This window comes from Mustela lutreola, chromosome 4 (assembly GCF_030435805.1).
Source record: "Mustela lutreola isolate mMusLut2 chromosome 4, mMusLut2.pri, whole genome shotgun sequence".
Classification (NCBI taxonomy): domain Eukaryota; kingdom Metazoa; phylum Chordata; class Mammalia; order Carnivora; family Mustelidae; genus Mustela; species Mustela lutreola.
In genome coordinates this window covers 18993428-19015605 of record NC_081293.1, presented here as the reverse complement: position 1 = coordinate 19015605, position 22178 = coordinate 18993428, and the positions used below count along the sequence as shown (strand labels likewise).

Here is a 22178-nt window from a genome sequence, read left to right as displayed (position 1 = left end):
CTGGGCCAGACGCTCAATCCCATTCCTTTTGGGGAAAGTGCTTGACCTCTGGACATAGTAGAGGGGGAGGTCTGCAAGGGGCACTTGGGTTTCTCCAATTCAGGACTGAGCCATGAAAGGAAATTCTTACTGACTCTAATTGTCCTCAGCCCAGATGAGACAAATGAGGGTGTTTTGTGATAGAATTACCCAAATATTAGCCCTTGCAAGGGATGAGACCCACATCAAATGTAATTAGATGTTGAAGTTCTCTTTATCATAGAATATGGTGATTATGCAAATGCGGGCTATGCTATTAGACCATGTTTCAGGTCTGGAAAATTGCATCCTTCTCTTCCACACTGGATTGGCTTCTGGTTACTCATTCCTGAGACTCCCAGGCTGATTAAGGTTTGCACAGACCAAACAGACGTACTTCCTCCCTCCCGAAGCTTTGATTATGTCCCCTTCTTGGCTTCCAAACTGTGTTCCTCAGAGGTCCTTGGGGCTGCTGGCTGGTGGTGGTGGCAGGGGGCCCGAGCCCCAGGTTTGCCTAGCCCAGCTCCTCTTATTTGTGGAATATATTGGGCTGGTGAGCAAGCCTGTATTTGCGGAAAGGATTCAAGCCTAATACCGTTGTGAAAGCCACCACCCTAAACCATGCGTTGTTTTCATGGATGTCTATATATAAGGTTCCCACAAATCCTTGCTGTGCTCTTTTTTCTGTGGTCACACAATACGAGGTATATAAGAAAAATGTTAAAAAACCTCTCTCCTCCTACTCCTTTCCAGTTCAGCTCTTTGACGATAACTAGTGTTGACAAGTTGCTGGGTACCCTCCCCTGCCTGCCTTTCTCTGTCTGTGCTGATAGCCTCGAAAAATTTTTCATTATGAAAAATTTCAAATGTGCAGAACAGGACAGACTAGTATAAAATTAACCCCAAGTTCCAACAGCGATCAAAACTTTACACTTGTTTGATGTATCTCTTTCTCACATATAGATTTTTTTTTTTTTTAAACAAAAAAGGCATTGGCCTGGATGCCAATTCAATTACCCTCCTTTTGTTTTGTTTAACAAAAAAAGGCATGTGCTGTTTGGCAGCTTGTTTTGTTGCTGAACTGTCTTTAAAATTATTCCTTATCAGCTCACTTACCTCTGCCTTTTAATGGCTCTGTCATCTTCCATTATCTGCTTGAAACATCATTTACTCAAAAATTCCCCTACTCTCAGACATCCAGGCTGTTTCCAGAATTTTACCCCACCTTATAAATAACTGCAGTGTCCTTGAACATAGATGCTTATATATTGGTGCATTTGTTTCTGTAGGAGAGATTTCCACAAGTGGGATGGCAAGATCCTGGGCTATCTGTACTTCAAGTTTTATTAAATATTGCTCAAGTGTATTCTCAAGGGGTCATAGCCTGTAACCTGCCCCCAGTGACCCAGGGATAAGCCCAGGTGTTCACATCCCTGGCAGTTCTGGATGTGAATTGCTCATTAAAATGTTGGAAATCTTTCCTGTAACAGGGTGGCATAAAATTGATATTTTATACATATCTGGGAATGGTTTCTTTTTCTGCATTAATTTCATATTATCCTTTTGCAATCACTATTGGGGGGAAGGTGGTCATTAGGTACATCTGGAACAGAAGGCCAGAGGGAAATGTATTTGGAAGACTAGCCACAGCTCTCTGTTCCCATCAGTTTGCACAGCGGAAAACGGGTGCCGGCCGCGTGGTGCACATCTGCAACCTCCCGGAAGGAAGCTGCACGGAGAATGATGTCATTAACCTGGGGCTGCCCTTTGGGAAGGTCACTAATTACATCCTCATGAAGTCCACTAATCAGGTAGGTCGGGCACTTTCACACTGGGACATACCAGATAGACCACATATTGGTGGAGGGAACTATATAATTTTTTTTTAAAGGAGCTATTCGTGGGGGATACCTGGGTGGCACAGTTGGTTAAGTGTCTGTCTTCCACTCCAATCATGATCCCAGGGTTCTGGGATCGACTCCCACATTGGGCTCCTTGCTCAGCGGGGAACCTGCTTCTGCCTGCCGCTCCCCCTGCTTGTGCTCTCTCTCTCTCCGACAAACAAATAATATCTTTTCTATTTTTTTTAAAGAAGGTATTCTTGGGGCTCCTAGGTGGCTAGGTCAGTTAAGTGGATGTCTTCAGCTCAGGTCATGATTCCAGCATCCCAGGACCAAGCTCCATATGGGGCTCCCTGCTCAGTGGGGAGCCTGCTTTTCTCTCTGCCCCTGCTCTGTTGTCTCTCAAATAAATAAATAAAGTCTTAAAAAAAAAAAAAAGAGAGAGAGAAAGAAGCTATTCTGAAAATAAAAAGGTAATACACAGCTGGCCTCTTGTTGGTATAGCACAGAGGTTTTGTCTGGTGGTGGTGTTTTGCTTACCCTGGTCTCAGCTTACCCTCCTTGTGATGGGCGCCGGCCTCTGTGAGTAGCCTGGAGGTAAGGAGGTACATTGGAATGAGGGACTCATTAACATGGAAAAGCTAACTGACCCCCAAAATAGAAACCCATAAACTCGAATCTTTTCACTGTATTACAAACCCCCTGAGTTAATGTTACAGCCTTACCATCTAAGCTTCTCGTATCTGAAAGCCTGGGTTTGGAGCGAGCCAACAACTCTCTGAACAGATGTCTTCAGAGATCTTTGGTGTTAGTATCTGAAGCCCTTGGGTCTTGTAGCAGGAGAGTGGGTGGGAATTGATGGGTGCCTGGTAAGTCTAAAGGACAAAGAACCTTTACCCTGTGGGGGTTGAGTGAGAACTTGACGGTTAATACGGCTGTCTTCGCTTCTGTACTGAAAGGATGAGTTTATGCAGAGAAATGGCCAGGAATAAGAATATTTTATCTTTAGTGTTAATAAATATTTTTACTTTATGAACCAAAGGGGCAGACATAGACATTTTTTTCTTTTTTTAGATTTTATTTATTCATTTATTTAGAGAGAGAGAGAGAAAGAATGTGAGTAAGGGGAGGGGCACAGGGTGAGGGGAAGAATTTGAGCGAGCTCCACACTGAGCACAGAGCCTGATGCGGGGCTTGATCCCACCACTTTGAGATCATGACCTGAGCCAAAACTGAGTAGGGCGCTCAACTGGCTGAGCCATCCAGGGGCCCCAGGAAGTTCTTTTCTTAATTAACACATGAACTTTAGAGACTCCGAACCACATCAGATCACTGGTGGTCTTCTTCCATCAAAGTGGGCTTGGACTACTCACTTAGTCCCTTTGCTCCGACTGCTCAGAATTCTATTTTGGATAAATGTACAGAATTCAGCTTGCAACGTTAATGCAGTGCGATTCCCTGAATTAGTATTATTCCCATCTGACAGCTGAGAAGTAGAGGTGCAAAAATGTTTGCATCAAGAAAGAGGCACTTAGAAAGCTGGGTGACAGGATCCGAAATAAAACCCTACAGAATGTTGACTTCATCTCCCACACATCTGCCATAGACTGTGACAGCAGGGAAAAGCATCTCTGACATTCAGAAACAGATGCGAGGGAAGACGAGCTTGGTTAGCCCACTTGGTTCAAAGGAACTGCGAGTGTAGGGACCCACAATGAGGGCTCCCTGGTCACAGACCACTTTCCCTTTTCAACATCAAGGGACCATGTGCTGTCTGTATAGTACAAACCAAAGCAATCTAAGAAATGGTAACAGGACGAATTCACCACAGCTGCTGTTGGGTAAACTGGCGGGTCAGTCAATACAGTCTATTTAGAAACTCTCTGGAGATACTGATTGAATGCAAAAGCCCATTTTTTGTGTGTTTTATAAGAACAGTTCAATAAAGAGGGAATACGCTATAGAGCTGTAACTGAGGGTTTTCTCCTCTCTGTTACTCAGAAAGCCCTGGCTTTCTTTCAAGCCTTGGGAGCCCCTGAGTTGTTTAGTATTTTTCTTTCCCTGCAAAGAAAGAGTGAACTCAGAGACTCATGGCTGTGTCTCTGTCTCCTACCCTCAATGCGACAAAATAGCAAATTTTGCAGGGATCAGCCCAAGGTCACTTGTACCAGACTCCCTCTCCCCACTACGTCCCCTCAGAGAACTGTGGGTTAATGGATTCTCCCATCCCAAGGGGGCTCCTGTGGCATGATGTGGCACAGGGTGGATAGTAATAATTTAAGAATTATTGGTAACCAGGGGGATTAGGAGAGGGGTTGTCTTATAATGAGCTCTTTGGGTGAAGTTAATAAATAGGTCTCTTTGAACAGATGGGATCAAAGACAGCTTCTTGCCCTGATCGTTTTTCTTTTTATTGAAGTATAAAATAAAATACCTCTTTTTATACCTCTTTTATTGAGGTATAAAATACATACTCTAAAGTGTACTCGTCTTAAGTGTACAACTCCATTAATTTTCTACGTGTGTACACCCATGTAATTACCGTGCAGGTCAGGAGAGGGGACATTTCCAGAGAACCTCAGAAGGTTTCCTTATACCCCACCCAGTCAGAACCCCACCCCTGCCCCAGAGGGAAGCTCAGCTCTAACATCTATCAGCATTGATTCATTTTGCCTATTCTTGAACTTCATAGACATGGAATTATGTCTAGTACTGACTTTTGTTTAAGACTATTCACATCAGGGGTGCCTGAGGGGCTCAGCTGGTTAAGCATCTGACTCTTGATTTTGGCTCAGGTCATGATCCGCCCCGTGTCCAGCTCTGTTCTGGGTGTGGAGCCTGTTCAAAATTCTCTCTCTTCCCTCTCCCTCTGCAGCCCCCACCGCCCCAGCAACAAAAAAAGACCATTCATGTCAGCTTCAGCTTAAGTCCTTCCATTTTTTTTTCCTAGGCCTTTTTAGAGATGGCTTACACAGAAGCTGCCCAGGCCATGGTCCAGTATTACCAAGAAAAATCTGCTGTGATCAACGGTGAGAAGTTGCTCATCCGGATGTCCAAGAGATATAAGGAATTACAGCTGAAGGTAAAGCATTCTCCCATTGTTTAGTCACTCGGCAGCATCAACTGTGTGTCTCCTTGTGGGGCACTGGCCTAAGTGCTGGCGGGAAGGAAGGGATAGGAAGACATCCAGAGATTACCTACGGCCTTTGGGACTATCACATAGGAAGGCCAACTTGAAAACATGGCAAGAAAAATGCTTATTGAGATAAGTATAAAATGCAAAGGGATGCTGGAGACAGCATGACTAACTACATGCTACTCGAGGAGGGGTCTTGAGGAAAGACTTACAAGGGAAGTCTTTTGAAGGATGAAGGAAGCAGGGGAAGGTGTTTGCATTTCAGACGTGGGAGCTCCAAGCTCTGAATATAATCTCCTCTGAATATAACCTCCTTCTCTGCCCTTACAGAGCTCCAGTAACTTTCTCTTCCTCTCTCACCACCACCCCGCCCTGATGTCTTCTTCTCTCCTCTGGCCTCTATAATTATGTCTTCAGCCCCATAGAAATCCTTCTAAGCAGCCCATGACTGTATTGGCCACAGTCAGGGATGAATTCAGATAATTCCAAACAGGGCTTTTGTTTCTGTTTTAGCTTGTTCTACATTTGTCTCTTCTTTTTTATTTTCCTTTTCCTTATTTTATTGTGAGGTATAACATACATTCAGAAAAATGACTAATTATGTATTGTGCAGTTTAAAAAGTAGTAATGGGGGCATGTGGGTGGCTCAGTCATTTAAGCCTCTGACTCCTGATTTCGGCTCAGGTCACAATCTCAAGCCCTCTGTTGGGCTCTGTGCTCAGTGTGGAGTCTGCTTGTCTCTCCCTCACTGCTTCCTCTGCACCTCAAATAAACAAATAAATAAATAAAAATAAGTAGTAATGGTTGAAATCTCATAAAGCCTATAAAACCACCACCAAAGTCAAGAAATACATCACCAGTGGCACCCAGAAGCCCCTCTGAATCCCTCCACAAGCTTCACCCGTCCCTGTTCACTCTCCTGACCAAGGATGATCATTTCTTTGCTTTTCCTTAGAGTTCAACAACCCATTTCTGCCTCCCTTACCATTAGCGTTTAGTTTTGCCCAATTTTGAACTTTACATGAATGGAGTCATGCTCTTTGTGTTCTTTCATTCAACTTCTGCGATCCGTGCTGGGTGTATCTGTTGATTCTCACTGTTACATAAATTTCCATTGTATGACTATGTATTTATACGTTCCACTGTGGATGGACATTTGGGCTGTTTCCAGTTTTAGGGTATTAGGGACAAGTCAATGTAAACATTCTTTTTTTTTTTTTCCTTTATAAACATATAATGTATTATTAGCCCCAGGGGTACAGGTCTGTGAATCGCCAGGTTTACACTCTGTAAACATTCGTGAAGATGGCATCCTGGTACATACGTACGTGAGGTATAATGAGGGGCACACACGTAATTAGGAGTAGAATTGCGGCATCTCAAGGCATGCTTACCCTGAACTTTACCAGCAAGCCCTTTTCAAAATCAGTTGTCCCAAGGGTGCCTGGGTGCCTCAGTGGGTTAAACCCTCTGCCTTTGGCTCAGGTCATGATCCCAGGGTCCTGGGATCAAGCCTCAAGTTGGGTTCTCTGCTCAGCAGGGAGCCTGCTTCCCCCCCACTCCTCTCTGCCTACTGTGATCTCTGTCTGTCAAATGAATAAATAAAATCTTAAAAAAAAAAAAAATCAGTTGTCCCAGATTTACGTTCCTGCTAGAGTCAAAGTTTTCAGTGGTATGCCTTCTTACTAACATTTTGTTAGATGACTTTTTGATTTTTGCCTATCTGGAAATGTATATTGGTTTATCATGGTTTTATTTTTTACTTTTTCTAAAAGATTTATTTGTTTGTTTTAGAGAGAGGGCGAGCACACATTTGAGTGGGGGGAGGAACAAAGGGAGGAGGAGAGAAGCCGAGTCCCTGCTGACCAGGGGGCCTGACAGGGGGCTCCATCTCAGAACCCTGAGATCATGACCTAAACAGAAACCAAGAGTCAGACGCTTAACCGACTGAGCTACCAGGCGCCCCATCATGGTTTATATATTTATTTTCCTGTGTTCATTGGCCATTCCATTTGGATCTTCTGTGGTGGAAAGTTTCTTTTAAGGTCATTCGCCCATACCTTTCTTTAGACTGTGTCTTCTTCATGGTTTGCAGGAAGGAGCTCACTTAACTGGAGCACTTAGTCCATTTGGATTTATTGTAATTAAATTGCTATATTTTTATTTAAATCTACTTCTTATTTTGTGCTTTCTACTGTCCCATTTTAATAGTGCCCTTCTAGTTCACTTCAGCTTATTCCACATTTACTGAGGTCCCATTTTGTTCAAAACCCTTTCGTGTCTTTAATCTGCCTTCAAGATTGAAGACCGGAGACAAAGGCTCAGTGGTTGTGGCTAGCTAAGGGTAGCATTCTGACAAGTCTGCATGTGGAGATGGTAATGTCGCCAAAGCCTTGATTCTGCTTTGCTTGTATTATTGCTTCTGAAGTTTCTTTGCCAACAATTCTAGCAGAACCTGGCATCCCCCCCCCCCCCTCCCGGGAATGAAAGCACGTTGCTTTGCTCAGGCACCTGAAAGATCCCATCCAATTGTGGACTCAGCCAAAGTTTCTGTTCTCCTGGATTCTCCCCTGGAGGCTAGAATTGAATTTCTGCACTAAATTCCCAGTGGATCTTCAGTCTCTAAATGAAATGTTGTAAAATTCTGATTAGGATTAGCAGGAGTACTCAGCTTTTTAAATGAAGGAGTTAAGGCACCATAGTACCTTCCTGCGGGAGATGGTTTGGGATGGTGCAAAAACCATGGGTTAAAGAGGTCAGATGGGCAAGGTCTGCGCTCAGCAAATGTTCACTCGGTGCCCACTGTGGGCGGGAGCTGGGCCAGGTGCCATGGTTATAGACACAGCAAGCTGGCGGAGGAGCTCACAGTCTGGTGTGAGGAGGGACGGGAAAATAGAACCATCGACAACCACGTGACCTATTCCAGATGGGACGGTGCTGGTGCTACCTGGGTTTTACCTAGTCCTGCTTAGATGAGCTTGGACAAGGTGTTTAAACTGCATGAACTTCAGTTTACCAGATCAGGAAAGGACTCTATGTTGAGTTCGTTGGTTTTAAGCCCTTTTTTGCCCCGTGTATTATCTCTTTTGAGTTTTGCGGTCACCTTCCCCTGGGAAGTGTGGAGGGTGGATAATGATAGTAATTATAACAGTACAACAGTAATACCAAGAATAGGTACTTTTAATTGAGTCTTGGGTCAGGTCATGGGCTAGACACTTCACATATGTCATCTACTCTAATCCTGACATCAGTCTCGTCAGACAGGTGTTCGTTATCTCGGTTTAACAGATAAGGAAACGGAGGCTCAAAGAAGTTCAGTGACTTGCACAAGCTCATAGGGCCTAGAAGAGCCCTGATCAAAACCTGAGGCCGTTTAGGCTTTGTGTATGTCTGCGCCTCTGTGTCGTGTCAGTAGGATCTCCACTGTCCGTGTGAGAAGTCGGGAAATCTGCCGTTAGTCCTCCAGCCCATAAGCAGCAGACAGTTTTCTAATAGGGTTTCTCGAACTTTATGTATGAACAAATCACTTGCAGGTCCTGTTAAAATTTCTGGTTCAGTAGAAGCGGGGCAGGGCTGTCATTCTGCCTTTCCAACATGTCTCTGGGAAGGTTGCTGGTTCTCACAGCATACTTCGAGCAACAAGGGACTAGAACATGAGGCTTTCTGCCCTTTATGAAGGATTTTCTGCTCCCAAGCTGTCACGATGCCTCCGTGAGAAAGATCTCAAAACCCACTGTAGCCACATAGGAAGGCACGCATCGTGGTCCCTGTGTTGGCGTGAATCAGCTAGGACTGTCTCTGCAAGTGACAGAAAATGATCTCCTTTAAGCTTACAGACTAAAGTGTTTTGTTTTGTTTTGTTTTGTTTTGTTTTGTTTTGTTTTGTTTTGTTTTTAAGGGGGGCGGATTTACTGGCTCGTGTAAATGAAAAGGCCTGGAGTGGCCGTGGCTGCGGGTGCAGCTGGCTTCGGGGCCTCAGCGATATCCTTAGGACTTGGCTCTTCTCCGCTCTGCCTTCTTCAGTTCGCTTGGCTTTGTTTTGGGGGGTCTCCCTGGATGGCCGGGACAGCCCCAGCCTCCCTCCTCTAGGTGGCGTGATGGCTTCATCGACTGCTGCCATCTGGCGTCTCTTCTTCCCTGTTCTGTTCCTCGGGACAAGAGAGCCTGGGTTTTTTGGAGTAGCTTCCTCAGAGGTCCCGAGAGCCACCGTGATCAGGCCATCGTGATCGGGCTTGCTCAGGACACATGTCCTTCCCTGAGCCAATCTCTGTGCTCGGGAAGGCCACGCCGTGGCTGGCCCGGCCTGTGTCACCTCCAGGCAGGGTGGAGGAGGGGGAGTGGCTACTGGGGAGATAAAACACCGTCTCTGTATGTGTCTCTGGGCCACGGGGTGGGGTGGGGGGGCCACTTGGGGTCCCACCAGAGCTTGCAGAGGTGGGGGGATGTTTTGATTAGTGTTTTTCCTCTACCTTTACCTTTGGCTCACCAGGCAAAGTGGAGGGAGAAAAAGGAGAGATTTAAGGTATCTCTTATCGCCTCCCCCGAATATTTCCTCGCGCCGGCCATCAGGGCTCCCCATCCCTCTTCGTGGCAGAGGCTCTATTCCTCAGGGCACTTGAGGCAGAATCTTTCACAGAATGAAAAACACCAAATCGGAAAAATCAATAAAAAGTGATTTTTTTTTTTCTTCCTGCAGACCTGGACGAGAAGAATGAGCTCTGTTCTGGGCTATTCTAGAGAGACTTCTCCAGAACCATGGTGTCTTACATGCAGAAGGGAACTTGGACTAATTTAAACCAGTGTCTCCCAGTTACTGCATCAGAGAAGTGTCAGGGGAGTTTTTAGGTTCCTTTGATTAGGTTCCCAGAGATTTCCCTGAGAGATTTGGGGTGGGGTTGAGGGTCCCAGGCGGTTTAGGGGCAGAAGGCCTGGTTTCAGAGCCACTGGTCTTGTCAGCCTCTCAGCCACAGAGAGTCTCCGGCCCTGAGAAGCATTCTTGGGTACGTTCCATGGTGCTCTCAGGAAGGTTCAATCAGAAATGGTGACTGAGGGTTTTCTCCAGATAAGACATGGTACTGAGGGCTGGCGAGTTTGCTGTGTAACTGAAAAGACAGGCTATTTCTCTGGAAATTATACAAGATTTAAACATGAGTGCATCAGTATGGAGCTCCTAGAAGTTCAGTGGCAAAAGGCAGGATGACTGGCTTATGTAAAGGAGGGAACGATTGCCGAATAGGGCTTGAAGGCTGCGGTGAATCAGCTTAACAGAGAGGGTGTCCAGGAGGAAAGAGTCGGCTGAGAAGGGACTAAGACCCTGGGAAGCACAGTCATGTCGAGAAGGGTCAGGGCTGCTGTGACAGGGCCTGGCTGTCACAGGTTCAGGGTTCATAAGGAAGATTTCAGCATCTTCCTGAGACTTTTGAGACATGGAAAACAGCCACAGAAGGGTCAGAGGGAACCTTCCCGCAGCTCCTTTTATGTAGGCCAAGCACCTGTGACTTTTATCAGCTCAGCCCGCTTTGCTGCCCTGCCTCGAGGCTGCTGGTGGATGCCAGATGGGCCTCATTATCTCACCTTTATAGGTGATGGGAGGGAGTCTCCCACAGACAGCAAGCCTTGACCCCAGATCACCCAGCCAGCTGGAGGTGGAGCTAAGCTGTTCTTCCTGGGTTGAGATCCTCAAGTCCAGGGGCACTTGTCTGAAAGCAGCAAGATGTGTTGACCATGAGCACCATGGATGGTCCCCCTGTGGGGTTATTGAGCCACGTCAGTGTCTTCATAGGATGGGTGAAAAGATCTATGTCTGGGATTTGCTTCAGAGTATTCTGTGGGGTGGGGAAGTGGGGGGTACAGATGAACTAGATTGGTCAGAATTATTGATGATGCAAACGGAGCATGGCGGTCAAAATACCCTTCTCTGTGCTTTTGTGTATGTTTGCGGTGTTCTGTGATAAAGAGGTCCCCAAAATGTCAGGGCTGCTCCATTCAGCGTCCTGCTCACACTCCTCATGCCCTTGATTAAACTTTTTCTTCCTCTAAGAAGGTACTTTGTTCCCCTTGGGTGGACCGAACTGTGCACCCGAGTCCTCTTTGCTTCTCTTTGGCATCTGCATGGCCATCTCTGTTCTGACGATGACCTCTCTGACTTTCCCTAGAAACCTGGGAAAACTGTGGCTGCCATCATCCAGGACATGCATTCCCAGAGGGAGAGGGACATGTTCCGGGAAGCGGACAGGTGAGGCCTCAGTCCTGGGCATCAGGGCGGATTCTGGGCAGCTGGATGCTCTCCTGCTCTTATTCGTAGGGGTTATTCGGTCACACTGTGTCCTGCCCTTGCCCCTGCCCTGTCCATCAGCCTTTTTTCGGCCCTTCTTTTCCACGTGCCTGATGGAAGGCATTAGTGCTGCTCAGGGTAAGCCTCAGGAAAATGCAAAATGGTAGGCTTCCTCTCATCAGCTTGTCCTTTGTTGGGAGGGGGGAGTATATAGAGGAGGGGTTCTGTTGATATTTGGCCCTTCAGGGCAAACAGTTTGCTAAAAAAGTCTGAAAGTAGGGGTGTGTGTGTGTGTTCCTTTTATAGCCGCCTGTTGATTTTTCATGGGGTGAATGTAGATATAGGAAGAGGAACGTACGGGAACCAGCACCCCCTCCCGCCCACCCAAAAAAAGTAGGGACTTGACCAGTCACTTCCTCTGAAGATGGAATGCATTCAGTTTTCAAACTTATTTCTTCCGACTGAAATTGTGACCATACCAGGAGGGCGCTACAAGTTTCCCACTGTTGCTGCCCCACAAAGACTCCATCCCTATGGAGAGAGAGTAGAACACAATCTGTGGTTCTTACCCACTGCTGCCACAGGTAGCGCTCTGACGTCACTGCAGAGGGCAGAGTCCAGGCTGATTCCCTGCTGGTGGTCAAGGCAGCCTGGTCCCAGTGAGCCACATACGGGTGTCCCCTGTTAGTCAGGGCTGCATGGGTTTCCTGTATTTGGGAACCAAATGAAAATCGCCTGTTCTTTTATTTTTTTTTTTATTTTTTTTTTTAAAGATTTTATTTATTTATTTGTGAGAGAGAGAGAGTGAGAGCGAGCACAGGCAGACAGAGTGGAAGGCAGAGTCAGAGGGAGAAGCAGGCTCCCTGCGGAGCAAGGAGCCCGATATGGGACTCGATCCCAGGACGCTGGGATCATGACCTGAGCCGAAGGCAGCTGCTTAACCAACTGAGCCACCCAGGCGTCCCTCGCCTGTTCTTTTACAATAAAGGGTATATATACGATTAAGTAGATCTTCTTAATAATCAAACAACCTTCAGAAAGAGAGAGAGGGAAAGAGAGAGTGTGTGTTCATATGTTTGTATATCTTTCTATGTAGCTGCTTGGATTTGGGATTTCCATTTATTTGGGATTTTTTTTTTTAATGGTTGTTTAAGTTTTTTAAAGAGATGCATATAAAGCCATACCCTGCGGCTTGCCGCTCGGTGGTGAACTGTTGGGAGGAACTAGGAGGTCTTGCTCTGAATTTTGGGCAGATTGAGGTCCTTTTCTGGGATTCAGTTTCTTCACCTGAAACACAAGCAGGTCGGAGCTCTAAGGTTCCGAACCTCCAATCCTAACATGCCTTCCTCGTTCTTTGGTTTAGGATCTCTGAGCCTGGCCTCCTCACTCTCGTCCCCCCCCCCCCCCAGTAATTAGCATCCTTCTACCATGCCTAGGATCTGAGCAAACTGCGATGAGAAGTAAACAAGACAAATGGTGGCCAAGAGGCTGCCATTACAGTAGAGACCAGGTGGGTCGTGACTCTGGTCTTGTAGTCAAGAGGCTGGAGCATTGAACCCCAGGGTCAGGCAGCCTTGCCCACCAGGCTGGACCGGGGCAACCTCCCCACACCCCAGGAGGAGCATTACCCACCCCCTGAGCCTAGCTTCCTTCCAAGAGGAACAAAGATGGAGTAGAGCCAAACCAGTCCAATTATTTATGCCAGTTCCCAGGAGCAGAATGAGTAGAGGCACAGAGATGGCCAGGACTGTCCTTAGGGAAAATCATCCTCCTAGAAGCCCAGACGAGGAAGAGCTTCCTCCTGTAGCACTCTGTGTCTTCTGTACAGCTGTGGTGAAGAGCATATGGCCACACGGGGTTATGTGTGCGGCGTGTCTGTGCGAGGAACTGGGCGTGTCTGTGTATGGGGGCCGGGGATGTGCAGATTTTAAAACCCACTCCTTTGCTCCCTAACAGATATGGCCCAGAAAGGCCACGGTCTCGCAGCCCTGTGAGCCGGTCACTGTCCCCGAGGTCCCACACTCCGAGCTTCACCTCCTGCAGCTCTTCCCACAGCCCACTGGGCCCCAGCCGGGCCGACTGGGGCAGCAGCCGGGACTCGTGGGAGCACTCGCCCTATGCCAGGAGGGAGGAAGAGCGAGACCCGGGCCCCTGGAGGGAGAACGGGGAGGACAGGAGGGACAGGGCAGACGTGTGGACGCACGATCGCAAACACTACCCCTGGCAACTGGACAAAGCCGAGTTAGAGGAGCGGCTCGAAGGAGGGAGGGGCCACCGAGAAAAGCACCTGAGGCCGGGGTCCCCCAGCCTGCTGCACTCTGCCTCGGGCTACAAAAGCCGAGAAGAGGGCTACTACCGGAAGGAACCCAAGGCAAAGTCGGACAAGTACGTAAAGCAGCAGCAGCAGGATGCTCTCGGGAGGTCCAGGAGGAGGGAGGAAGCCAGACTGCGGGAGAGCAGACACCCCCACCCCGAGGACTCAGGCAAGGAAGACGGGCTGGAGCCGAAGGTGACTGGCGCCCCTGAGAGCACCAGGTCAAAGCCGAGTGAGAAGAACAGAACCAAGAGACCCGACAGAGACCCAGAAGGAGCTGGTGATAGAAGAGAAAGCAGGATGGCGGGGAATGAGGTAATGACGCACCCTCTCCCCCAGGTAAGGAGAGGCAGGTTCCCGGGCAGGGCAGTGTTAACATAATGATGGTGCACTTTTATCGAATGAAGCACTTACTGAAGGTTGACTCTGTGCCAGGCACTGAACCAAGCACCTTATCTCAATCAAGGTATTTAATCTTCTCAGCCACCGCGGTGAGGTAATATGGGTAATAATACGATTATGGCTATGGACGAGGGAACTGAGGCACAGAGAGTCTAAGTTAATTGGCTACACAGTCTGCAAACAGCAGAGCACTGGGGCTCCAAACCCCTTGGCACGCTACTGCTGTGGCTGGAATTTAGGCAGTGATGGTCGCAGAGGCCTTCTGTGGTCCTGTGTGTGTCGGGGCTGGAGGGGTCCCGCGATGTTTGCACCACCGCACCCTGCCCAGGGAGGTGAGATCTTTGGTCTGCTCCATCCTTTCTCCTGCCCAAAGCATCCGCTGACCTTGGGGTTTGATGAGAGGTGGTAAAAAGACGCAGCCACCCCCCACGAAACTCACCCTGGGTGCCCCGAGCTTGGTGTGCTGCTCTGGTGCTGCTCTGGACACTGTCCAGAGCTTTATTTCCAGTGTAATAGAAATGCTCAGCCGTTGGCTGGCCCCTTTCGTCCTCGCGTCTGAAAGGGCTTATAACACACTGCCTAGCTATAGTTCACACGGTGGGTCATGAGGACTCACGGTACAAAATTCACCCTCTCACTGGGCTTACGCTTCCTTCTTGCCCAAACCACGTATGTTTAGGTAGGAGCGGAATAGAGGAGGTTGGGGAGCAGGGTGCATCTGCATAAAGAACCCAGCTTTAAAAATCCTACATGTATATTTCCTAGCCCGACCCAGGACTTAGGGACAAAGTCGAAATAAGAGCCCAGTTCTTGACTCCAGGGACACTGAAGAGTCACGTGTTTGTCCACTACTGCCTTTACTCCTCCATGCACTTGGCCACTTGGCCAGGCAGGGTGCTAGGCGCAGGGCGTCCAGAGGTGAATGGGGCAGGGTCCATGCTGTGGCGAAGACCAAGGTCTCATGGTGTAAAGAGAACTACAAAAATGACATTCAGTGGGGCCTGTGCCAGAGCAGAGCAGTGGATGAGCTGCTCCGGGGGCGTTCCCTCCGTGCAGGGACAGGGAAAGCTGCACAGAGGTGATGTGCAAGCCGGGCATGGGGCAAAAAGCAATGTGGGAAGCAGTGAGGGCAAAAGCAAGAAAGGAAGACTGTTTCCAAGAACCTACAAATACTCGGTGTGGCTGCATCTTTAGGGCGTCTTAAAGAATAATGTCTTTAAGAAGTAAAGTCATGCTCTTGTGCAAACGTGAAATGAATAATTGTCAAAGATGGTTATTTAACTTGTGAATTAATGAGGGTGCCGGCAAGATGTAAATGCTGGTCTAGAGGAGAATCCAGAAAGCTGGCAACATGGAGAGGTGCTCGGGAATGCAGAAGTGAATTTGCTAACAGATCGAAAACTGGCCTCTTCCATGGGCATGGGAAGTCAGTGGCATCTCCGCCAGATAAAATTCCTTTGCATCTCTATGAACGAGAATTGTTTGCCCTACTCTCCGTCTTCTGCAATTTACAGGGCTGTAAGACTTCAGCCTCACGATCACAAAAGGTGAAGACTCCTGGACCAGATCTCCTGGAGGGAGTCTGCTAGACAACGAACTGCCCAGCATTCCATGGAAAGAACACCCTGTTGTCTTTTTTGCCCAGCTCAAAGTCTGCCACAGTTTTTTCTGACTGGCACAGCAGAGAGAGCTCAGGAGATGAGGTTAGGGACCTGGGTGGAAGGCCCTCATGTGTCTCCCTGAGAATTTGAATTGAATCTTGAGGACCGCTGAACCTGAGGATTTTTTTTTTTTTTTTAGATTTTATTTGTTTATTTGATAGAGAGATATAGAGCACAAGTAGGCAGAGCAGCAGGCAGAGGGAAAGGGAGAAGCAGGCTCTCTACTGAGCAGGGAGCCTGATGCAGAACTCGATCCCAGGACTCTGGGATAATGACCTGAGCTGAAGGCAGATGCTTAATTGAATGAGCCACCCAGGCACCCCAGAGGATGTTTTTAAGAAGCGTGTCTATGCTTGTAGGGATCAAAGAAGCTCGTGATGGGTCAGTGCCTTAGGAAGAGGCTCAGAGGGACAGAAAGCAACAGCCCCTTAGGTAGGAGTTTCAGCCTAGACCTCAGCCACACAGGCCAGCAGCCTAGAAACCTGTGTCCCCATGGCAAAGGGGTGGAGCTGCTCCCTCCCAGTGCACCCCCACTTCTGCCGCCCTTCTTCAGTGAGCTGGCTGCTCCCACTGTTTGACCTACCTGCTTTCATCGGTTGGCCCTTTTCAGGTGACACATACTGTGGGTCATGCCCCGATCCCTGATGCAAAAACAGATGCAGAAAAACCCATGGGTTTCCCCAAGTTCTGTCTCTCTGGCTGGTTCTGCCTCCAACAGCCTCAGAGTGGGGTCAGTAGGGACTTGCTGGGGTCCCCATTGGATTGCGTCAGTGGGTTCAGAGCCAAGAAGTCCAACACCAGTTGGAGGAATATCAACAGAACCAAGTCTTCCTCACTGACCTCAAACTGTATATTACAATCTTGAAAACAACCCCAGCCCCCCAGGGCTGCCCCAGGAATTAGATGATGGCAATGACTAAGCTTGGAGCTGGAAGGCAACAGGCCTGAGGACAGTGTCCTTGCCTTTCTCCTGATATACTGGGCACCTCCCACCACAAGGGCCTTTACATGTGTTCACCTGCCTTGGCACCCCCCCGCCCCCCGAAGTCCACGAGGCTCCCTCCTCCCCTCCTTTGTGTTTTCTTGTTGCCACACTCTCTCCAAGTGTGTTTCTGGCCAGGAATACCACTACGGAAAACCACAATGTCCCAGCTTGCTTCCCCTCCTTCCATGCATACTTTTCCTAGGTCCAACCTATCCCCTGATGTCTGTCTTTATTTAGTGTCTATCTCTTCCTCCCCCCCAGATATAACCTCCAAAGGGCAGGAATTTTTGTCTGCAGTGCTCACTGCTATGTCCCCAGACCCTCAGATGAGGCCTTGACTCAGAACAGGTGTTCAGTAAGTATTTGCTGAAGGAAGGAAGGAATGACTGAACCCGGACCCTGGAGATAGGCCTGGCTTCTGAGAACCAGGTCACACCCTGTTCTTCTCTGCCTCAGTTTTCTCAATTGTGAAATGAGTGTGATCATGAGGCAGTCGTAGGACTTAATGAGCTTGTGCTCATTTGAAACTTCCAAGATCTCCGGAGAAAGTTCCTGGGCTGGAGAGGCCAGTGTGTGTGCTGCTTGGTGTTGGGGCCAGGTCCACCTGTGGGACCCAACCTTGACCACAGACCGCAGAAAGGATGAAAGAAATCAAGTCACTGAGTACAATGAACACAGGAAAGAAGGGCAGTCAAGGGTTAGAGACCCAGATGCTTGGAGAAGGGAAGCCAGGCAGGGGATATGGACCAGGTAATAGGCGTGAAGCCAACATGGAGACAAAGGGCTGTGGCAGACCAGGGAGGAGGGACCTTTCTGTTGGGGGTAGTTAGCCACTGCTCAGCTCCATTTTATGGCCGCCATTCAGGACTGCATGTCCTGTGCTGTTAGATCCCCATTTTTGGAGGAGCAGCACCAAAGTCCAGATATCTGTGAAATTTCCCACATTTTAGAAATTGTATAGGCCAAAACATGTCTGTGGACTTGGTGGAGCCCAGGGATCCCTAGAATGCAGCCCCCAGTATAAACAGTCCATAGGACGGAAAAATAGAAGAACTTTTCATTCTGAGTTCAGAGCCTAGACAGAGACTCAAGCATGTGAGGCAAGTGTGACCCTAATTAACTATTCTTGCCCCCTCCTTTAAGCCTTCAGGTCTCCTCTTTTTTATAGACTCATGTCCACAGAGCGTCTAGCACTGGGACTGCAGTTCTGAGTGAAAGCTGAAATGACCCCGATCTCATGGAGCTCAGGTCTAGTGGAAAGACTACTCATCAGTTCCTCATATGAGTAGAGGAGCATGTGTGTTGAGTGCTAAGAAGGCAATGGAGGTATATGCCTGTGACAGATCAGAGGCCTACCTGGGTTAGGATGTAACTGTTGAGATTTGAAGGAATGGTGGGTTTCACTGAGTGAAAAGGAAGGAGAGGGGCGCCTGGGTGGCTCAGTGCATTAAGACTCTGCCTTCAGCTCAGGTCATGATCTCAGGGTCCTGGGATCGAGCCCCGCATCAGGCTCTCTGCTCCCTGAGAGAGCTCCCTCTCTCCTCCCGCTCTGCGTGCCTCTCTGCCTACTTGTGATCTCTCTCTCTGTGTCAAATAAATAAATAAAATCTTAAAAATAAAAAAAAAAGAAAAGAAAAGGAAGGAAAGCAGAACAATATGTGCAAAGGCCCTGTGGCTGGAGGCCAGTGTGTTGGATCAGAGATGGCCAGGGTTAGACGGGAGGTATATCTGGTTTGTCAATGGGTCATATCAGGCAAGGCCTTGTAGGCAGGTTATGGATTTGTCTTCATCCCAAGTGCAAGGGGAAACAAATGAAATATTTAAGCAAGAAGGTGCAGTGAGGTTATGATAGTTTTTGCATTGTTGAGTGATCGTTCTTTATCACTTTGGGGAGAATAGACTTGGGGGGAGGCTACAGAGGAGAAAGGGGAGAACAGTAAAGAGGTAGCTTACCAGTAGCTCTATCCCTGTGGCGGTGGATCTCTGCTTGCAATAGTTGGGACCTAATATCTTAGTCTGTGAGCTGGTGTGGGCAGCTGGGTACATTGTTGCTTTTGTTGGTTTGCCTTAAGCTGCTACTCTCACATGATCCCAGGGCACAGGGTGCACTGAAGGCACTGCTGCATTTCCTTTGTCTGCAGGGAGGAAGCACTGGGATCCAACTGGCAGGTGCTTCCAGCCAGCCAGGCTGTCCTGCCTCTCCCAGCTTGAACTGAGGCAGGGAGGTCTCGTGTTGATGTAGGAGTGTGGGGCAGGGAGGTCTCTATTGTATTGATGTAAGAGTGTGGTTGTAGGAATTGCTTGGGGAGGGTGAGCATTACTTACTTGGACGACTGAAGGGCCGTTGATAGCTTATTCAGGGAGATAAAATAAAGAGATCTCCTGCTGGTAGACACTATGGGTTCTCATGGCTAAAAAGACATTTTGGAGCTGCTTTGCACTTAGGTTAGCTTAGAAAACTGGAGCAGAGCATACAGTGGACTCTTTTGCTCCAAATGCCACAAAGAGCAAGGACAGAAGGATTTCAACTCTCTTCCCCCGTCTGACCATAACTGGTTAAACCAGTCAGCCTTGAGCTCCTGCCCCAGCTGGCTCCTTGTCAACTCCAGAGAGGTGTGTCTGCTCAGAAGAAATCAGAACTCGAGTCATTACTTAGAACCTTAGCCAAAATTGTCATAAAAAGGCAACATACCCTCGAGAAAGTCCAGGGAGAGTCACTGATCTGGGGGCCAAAGTTGAAGTCGTTGGAGAATATTCTCCAAAAACTTCTAAAATGGGAATTGGCAAACTTTTCCTACAAAACACCAGACCATAAATTATTTAAGGCTATGTGGGCCAAGAAGCCAAAGTGAGGGTACTATGTGGGCACTGATGTAATCGTTTAAAATGCAACTATTTAAAACTTGGAAGCCTTGTTAATTCACAGATTATATCAAAAGAGGCACTGGTTCGGGTTGGCTTGAGGATGAGAGTCGGCTGACCCCTGTTCTCAAGGATGATCAGAGACCTTAATTCCCAAACCAAACACCTGCTTTCAGTTGTTCAGTTTCTCAGACGGGAGCACTAACTCTCATGAGGGACTGACTCTGAGGGAGAGAATAGAAGGAAGGAAGAAGGGAGGGGGTTGCTAATTGGGGCCATTGCTCTAGGTCAGAGAGAGGACAGAAAAAAGGTTGAGGGGGACACTGGCTGGCTGACAACCCCCTTCCTACTCGTAAGTGGCCTGCATGTGATTTTTATGGCCAAAACCGATCTTTTGAGGGGGAGATGTCACCACAATGGTTGTCAACCCCAGGGCCAGTTTACCCTTGGTCCTTTTACTCACCCTCCCTGCCTGTAGGTTTCACAACTGTGAAAACACCCAGTTTGCCAGAGATTTCTGCTGCACTACAGATGTCAGTCCAACCCTTGAGACATTTTGGTGCCTCCACTTGTCTGTGTGACTTGAGCAAGTTACTTAACCTCTCTGATCCTTCATTTCCTCATCTGTAAAAGGCAAGGCACTTGCCTCCTAGGGGTTTGGTGAGGATGAAGGACAAGGTGCCTCCGAGACACCTTGGGTGACCATTATCTGCACTCTTTTCTCTCTCGGTGCTCCCTCTCTCCTCTGCCACTGCTCACCGTTGATTTGGTTTGTTATGTTCTTCTTTGGTAAGGCTGGAAAAGAGGAGCAGGAGGGCATGGAAGAAAGCACCTCATCACCAGCCAGGCAGGAGAAAGAAGCGGAGCCCTCAGATGAAGACCCAAGGACAAAGAAGGTAAAGGTGGTCCGAGGTGCTAGCAGGACAGCCCCATCTGCATGATGGCCCATGGGCCCTGTGTCGCAGGCGTCCTGGTCCTGCCCTGGGATGCCCCACTTGCTGCATGGGCTGTGGCCAAAACCCCACCTGGGATTCCACGAATGAAGCCAGCACTTCTTGGAAGAATGGTTTTGCCTAGGATCTCTGCAGATCTTCATTAAGATCTTTACTACTTGCCTGGGCTCTGCCTCAGTCTCCAGCAACTTGGCTGTACTCATAAGAGGAAAACATGAGCCCAAAAAAGACTCAGGCTTCAGAGCCAGACTCCCAAAATAGGTCCCTTGGGAGGGGCTGGGGGAAGAGGGTAGCTTCGGATGCTCAAGCTAGGGCCCTGACCTCAGCCTGCCCAGACCCTGGGATTAACAAAACGTCTACTGTGCTTGTAAAGATTATTTTACTTAATTAAAGTAAAAAAAAAAAAAAAAATCCAGTTACAGTGCCGTGGCTGCCTCAGCAAAAAGAAGGGTGTTTGGAACGCAGCCAGCTTTATGCCTTTCTGGTCAGGAGAGGTGGAGAGATGAGTATCGCTGGCTGGCGAGGAAGCTGATTGAAATCTGGCTGCTGGGGACAGGACAGAGTTGCAGGAGGGGCCAAGCCCGAGGCGGGGCTATGGAAGTTGCACCCCTGTGGGAAAGGGAGCTTGGGGCAGTTTTGAAGGGGACTTTGCTACAGTTCCGTTTAGTGGTGCCCTTCCTGCAAGCAAATAGCCCCAGCCCGTTGATTTATTTTGAGTTTATAACTTTATCAGTCACTCATTCAAAAACTGTTTCTTGAGCACCTATTATTACACCAGGGTTTGAAATTCTCTGTGCCATTTTAAACATGGCAGACTCAGCATTCAGAGCTGGTTCTAAACGCTGTGTTTGAGCCTCATCCTAGGGAAGAATCAGTGATGTGGGGCTTGAGTGGTTCCCACCTCCTGATCACCCAGTTGGTGTTCCCAGGCAGAAGTCAGAGTGCTCAGGATCTGCATGATTTGAGGGGCTCCGTGGTCAGGGTTTGCGCCCCCTGGTTGAATGCCAGGACCTGCTCCTCTGTCACCCTGTGACCTTTCTTCTGCATGTTTGCTCAGGAGCAAGAGTGGGAGAGCGGAAGCGAGGCAGAAGGGGAGAGCTGGTATCCCACCAACATGGAGGAGCTGGTGACAGTGGACGAGGTTGGGGAGGAAGAAGATTTTATTATGGAACCGGACATCCCAGAACTGGAAGAAATTGTGCCCATTGACCCGAAGGACAAAATCTGCCCAGAAATATGTCCTTGCGTGACGACCACCTTAGACCTGGACGTAGTCAAGGGTTTCACCCATGAGGGAGAGAAGCCTATAGGGAACGGGGCCACGGAAATCAGCCTCAAGACACCCGGAGACCTGCCTTCTGCTTCCACGAGCTGTCCCAGTGACATGGACGTAGAAATGCCTGGCCTAAATCTGGACGCTGAGCGGAAGCCAGCTGAACGTAAGACAGGCCTCTCACTGGAGGGTTCAGATTGCTACGAGAAGCCCGCAGAGGGAGGGGAGAGCTCCGATGTGCGTCTGGCCCCTCCACTCCAGCAAATGTCTTCCCCGAAGCCAGCAGAAGAGGGGGCCCGGCAGCCTAGCCCACCTCTCGATGACTGCAAGGCCAAGGGGACCCCCGAAGATGGGGCTCGTGAAGGCAGCCCCCTGCAGGGGAAAGCCAGCCCTCGTACCGACACTGACCTCCAAAGCCAGGCTTGCCAAGGAGTGTCGACCCAGGGTAACTACCCCCCT

General features: G+C 48.6%; 1 protein-coding gene across 2 annotated transcripts in view; it reads left to right on the top strand.

Moving 5' to 3' along the window:
* Nucleotides 1-22178, top strand: part of RBM20 (RNA binding motif protein 20) — a 187670-nt gene that overhangs the window by 150100 nt on the left and 15392 nt on the right. For both annotated transcript variants that reach the window (XM_059173233.1, XM_059173234.1), the window contains exons 6-11: nt 1686-1829; nt 4810-4941; nt 11151-11230; nt 13226-13898; nt 20288-20389; nt 21504-22164. In XM_059173233.1, coding sequence (XP_059029216.1) covers nt 1686-1829; nt 4810-4941; nt 11151-11230; nt 13226-13898; nt 20288-20389; nt 21504-22164 — 1792 coding nt within the window. The remainder of the gene's footprint in view (nt 1-1685; nt 1830-4809; nt 4942-11150; nt 11231-13225; nt 13899-20287; nt 20390-21503; nt 22165-22178) is intronic.